General features: G+C 43.9%; 1 protein-coding gene across 1 annotated transcript; it reads left to right on the top strand.

Moving 5' to 3' along the window:
* Positions 1-2,184: 2,184 nt before the first annotated feature.
* LOC139070708 (protein FAM200C-like) lies at positions 2,185-3,993 on the top strand. The gene has a single exon (XM_070553434.1). The coding sequence runs from the start codon at positions 2,185-2,187 to the stop codon at positions 3,991-3,993; it is 1,809 nt and encodes a 602-aa protein (XP_070409535.1).
* Positions 3,994-4,224: the final 231 nt, after the last annotated feature.

Genomic DNA, 4,224 nt, shown 5'->3' with positions numbered 1-4,224 from the left:
GAAACTGCTTCTAGACCTGCAGAAAGAGAGAGAATAAAAGGGGACACACAAAAGATACAAGACCAAAATACTCCTGCACCAACAACATGAGGATATAACTAATTTTGCTGAAAAATACACGGTAATAATTCATAAAGCATTTAGAACCATAGACACCACACAGGCGGTGTGTTGAAAATGCCCAAGTGCATCCTTGTGAGAGCACCATGTGAGCACCAGCGTGCGTACACGCTCTTGTATATGTAAGATTTTTCTACTGGAGTGTCCAATAGTGAGTGTGAGGGACCACAGACCTGCCTCCAAAGATGTGTGGAAGATGGAGGAGTTCCAAGCACTAGAGATCCAAGTGTCTCCCCAGAGAACAGGAACTCCGGGGAGACTGCCGCCGGATGAGCTCCAACCCCCCACATGATCTTTTCAATAGTGCGCCGGTTGTTGCAACTGTAGGCTCCAGTTGGGTTTGGAGAGTGAGGAGACCCACCCAATATGGCAGCAATGCTGTTACGCTGTCCAGTGCATCTACATATTCATATCTATGGGCTGAAGCTCAACTGTGATGTCGTAGACTTGGCCCTGCTGAGCCAGGGCTTTGTGAGCTTTTTTGTGCCTTGAGTTGTGCCTGCAAGGCATTGATTCCTACTAGAGACCACTGAAAATGTAATGATTAAACAAGTAATCTACTCCTTTGAGTGTTACTTGAGTACATCATTTTTCTAGCTATCACTAGATAAAGGACAAGTGCAATTATGTGGGTGGAGGATATTACTTTTTTAATTTTCTGTTCTGTCTACAATGTCAATAGGACTTTGGTTAACAACACAAACTTTTTGATGATTCAAAGCTCCTCATTTTAAAGCAGGCAGCAAAAAGTGCACAGAGCCCCTCAAACTGAAACTAAAAATATTAGATGTCTGAACAGTTAACAGCGTGTTTAACAGTCTAGAATCTAGACTGTAGAGACAGCCTCTTTCACTGCTGGAAGCACTAGCGTTTCCCCATCTGTGAACGGGAGCCCACTTTTAGCTATTAGCAACGAGATATTGTAGGAAGCTAATAATCCTCGGTCCAGTAAATTCGAGCTTCGAGCAAACATACTGCTAATGCTACCTCTTTTAGAGTGTCTCTCTTTAATTACCTGAAAATAGTTCAGTTCCTATGAAGCTTTGTCTGGATGCATTTTGGACAAGTGCTCCTTAAGCCGGGAGGGTTTCATTGCTTCGTTTGAAAAAACTTGTTCACAAAGCAGGCACATGGGGAGTTGTGGATTCGTGGGTGAAGGAATAAATCCATACCGAAGGTAGTCCACATTGTACTGTCGACACTTCTTTTTATTCTGAGCCATTGTCCGTTATGAATATCCTGTATCGCCAGCGCCCACCATTAACATCTCAGCGCCCCCTTCAGTGGCAAAAAAATTTCACCGCCCCCTTATATAGTCTGAATGCCCACTGGGGGGCGCTACAGCCCCCGTTGAGAAACCCTGGTCTAGATGAAGCTGAATTTAAATGTGTTCAGAGTGTAAAAAGCAGACATCCTGAAATAACACGTCTGTTTGCTTTAAAACATTTTTAAAGAGAAGTCTGATGTACTGATCAACATAAAAAAACATGCATTAAAATAAAATGGCTCCAAATCTTAATGTTTATTTTGTCTTTAAACCTGAAAATTGTATCAATCTTTCAGTTTTGAAAGAAATATGTGAAACATTACATCCTATTTCAGTTTAGGGTGAAGCTAAAATTTTAAGCTGTGTCTAAACCAGTGGTTCTTAACCTGGGTTTGATCGAACCCTAGGGGTTCGGTGAGTCGGTCTCAGGGGTTCGGTGGAGCCTTTGCCGCAGAGGTCCACCCCTCAGTCTAGTCTGCAGTTAGTGGGCACAGCCATTGAATGCGTCCTGCTCTGAGATTTCCTACCGGTCCGCTTTGAGGTCGCTGGTTTATGCAGCAGAGTGCGACCTCTGTATATGGGCTGTATATGTGTCTGAGTGAGACTCCCTACAGGTCCACTTTGAGAGCGCTGGATAAGCAGCAGAGTGAGACCTCCTTCTCAGTCGGGACCAGCGGTGTGCGTCAGTGACGTTGGGTTAGCGTGACGCCGACCCCACGTCCACCTCCAACCGCCAAAACGTGTGACTGTCGGTTTGTCGTGTGATTTCTTACGGAATATTTTAATCCATGCTAACTATGTCGGGCAAAAAAAGAAAGTGGTCGGACGAATATGTAAAACATGGATTTACATGTATCACGGAACGTGACGGGAGTCAGCGTCCCATCTGCATGATTTGCAATGCCAAGTTGAGCAACTCTAGTCTCGCACCTGCAAAACTGAAGGAACACTTCTTGAAGCTGCATGGAGATGGGGAATACAAGAACACAACGCTTGCTGAATTCAAGGTGAAGAGAGCCAGATTCGACGAAAAGGCCACTCTGCCTGCTCTTGGATTCGTACCCATCAACAAACCGATCCTCACAGCATCGTATGAAGTTGCTTATCTGATCGCAAAGCAGGGCAAACAGCAAACCATTGGCGAAACACTCGTAAAACCAGCTGCGTTAAAGATGGCGAATCTGATACTCGGAACAGCGGCTGAAGGTAAATTATCCCAAATTCCTCTTTCAAATGACACCATCAGCGACAGAATAGAGTGCATGAGTAAAGACATCTTGGCTCAAGTAGTCGCGGATCTGATTTCAAGCCCGGCAAAATTCAGCCTTCAACTCGACGAGACCACCGACGTTTCCACTCTAAGCCAGCTTGCCGTTTTTGTGCGCTATGTGAAAGTCGACATGATAAAAGAAGAGTTTTTATTTTGTAAGCCTCTTACAACAACAACTAAGGCAGCTGATGTGAAGAAGCTTGTGGAGGACTTCTTCAGAGACAACAACCTTTCATGGGATATGGTTTCTGCAGTTTGTACGGACGGAGCTCCAGTGATGCTGGGAAGAAAGTCTGGTTTTGGCGCGCTAGTAAAAGCCGACACACCGCACATCATTGTTACACATTGCATTCTGCACAGGCACGCGTTGGCAACAAAAACCTTGCCTCCCAAAATGGCAGAAGTATTAAAAATTGTAGTGGAATGTGTAAACTATGTGCGCAATAGTGCTCTGAGGCACCGCATCTTCAGTGAACTGTGTAAAGAAATGGGCTCTGAATTCGAGGTACTTCTTTACCATTCGAATGTTCGGTGGTTATCCCGGGGACAGGTGCTGAATCGTGTTTTTGCCATGCGTGTGGAATTAGCCCAGTTTTTGCAAGAGCACCAACATTGTCATGCAGATTGCTTCAAAGATTCTGAGTTCATTCTCATTTTAGCATACATGGCTGATATATTCGCAGCTCTCAATCATCTAAATCAGCAGATGCAGGGTGGTGGAGTTAACATAATGGAAGCAGAAGAAAACCTGAAGGCTTTTCAAAAAAAGTTACCGTTATGGAAACGACGAGCAGAGAACAACAACTTCGCAAACTTCCCCCTTCTGGACGACTGTGTAAGTAAGATCGAAGATGTGTGTGGACTTGGAGACATATCTGTACCCATGGAACTGAAGCAAACAATTGCCACACACTTAGATGAGCTTGCGAAGTCTCTCGATGGATACTTCCCAACAAGAGCATCATATCCAGCATGGGTGAGACAGCCGTTCATGTTTGCTATTGAGACAGCAGATGTCAATGATGAATACCTCGACGAAATCATTGAACTTCAGCAGAGCCAGGTTCAACAGCAACTCTTCGGAACAACAACGCTCTCAACGTTTTGGTGTCAACAAATGGAAAAGTATCCAGTTATTGCTAAGAAGGCCCTGGATTTTTTTGTACCATTTGTTACAACATATCTTTGTGAGCAATCGTTTTCGAGGATGCTGGACATAAAAACTAAGAAAAGGAACAGACTTTGCTGTGAAAATGACATGAGACTGGCACTTTCCAAGGTGAAGCCACGCATATCTGAACTGGTCTCTCAAAGGCAACAGCAGAAGTCACACTGAGGTAAGTTGTTTTGAGTTCATGCACTGTGTTGGTTTTGTTATTTAAACAAGGTGATATTAATGCACAATTCATTTCGTAAACCAGTAAAAAAAATCATATTTTATTTTTTACTAAAGAAGGGTTCGGTGAATGAGCATATGAAACTGGTGGGGTTCGGTGCCTCCAACAAGGTTAAGAACCACTGGTCTAAACAGTTCAGATATTTAATTGCCTACCATCTAGTAGAGGCT

The sequence above is a fragment of the Nothobranchius furzeri genome, chromosome 7 (genome assembly GCF_043380555.1).
Source record: "Nothobranchius furzeri strain GRZ-AD chromosome 7, NfurGRZ-RIMD1, whole genome shotgun sequence".
In the NCBI taxonomy this organism is placed as follows: Eukaryota; Metazoa; Chordata; class Actinopteri; order Cyprinodontiformes; family Nothobranchiidae; genus Nothobranchius; species Nothobranchius furzeri.
The sequence above is the reverse complement of the archived record's forward strand: the minus strand, read 5'-3'. Positions and strand labels throughout refer to the sequence as shown.

Bases quoted from the DNA above. Each gene is read 5' to 3' on its own strand.
- LOC139070708 (XM_070553434.1), top strand. From the start codon at position 2,185: ATGTCGGGCAAAAAAAGAAAGTGGTCGGACGAATATGTAAAACATGGA.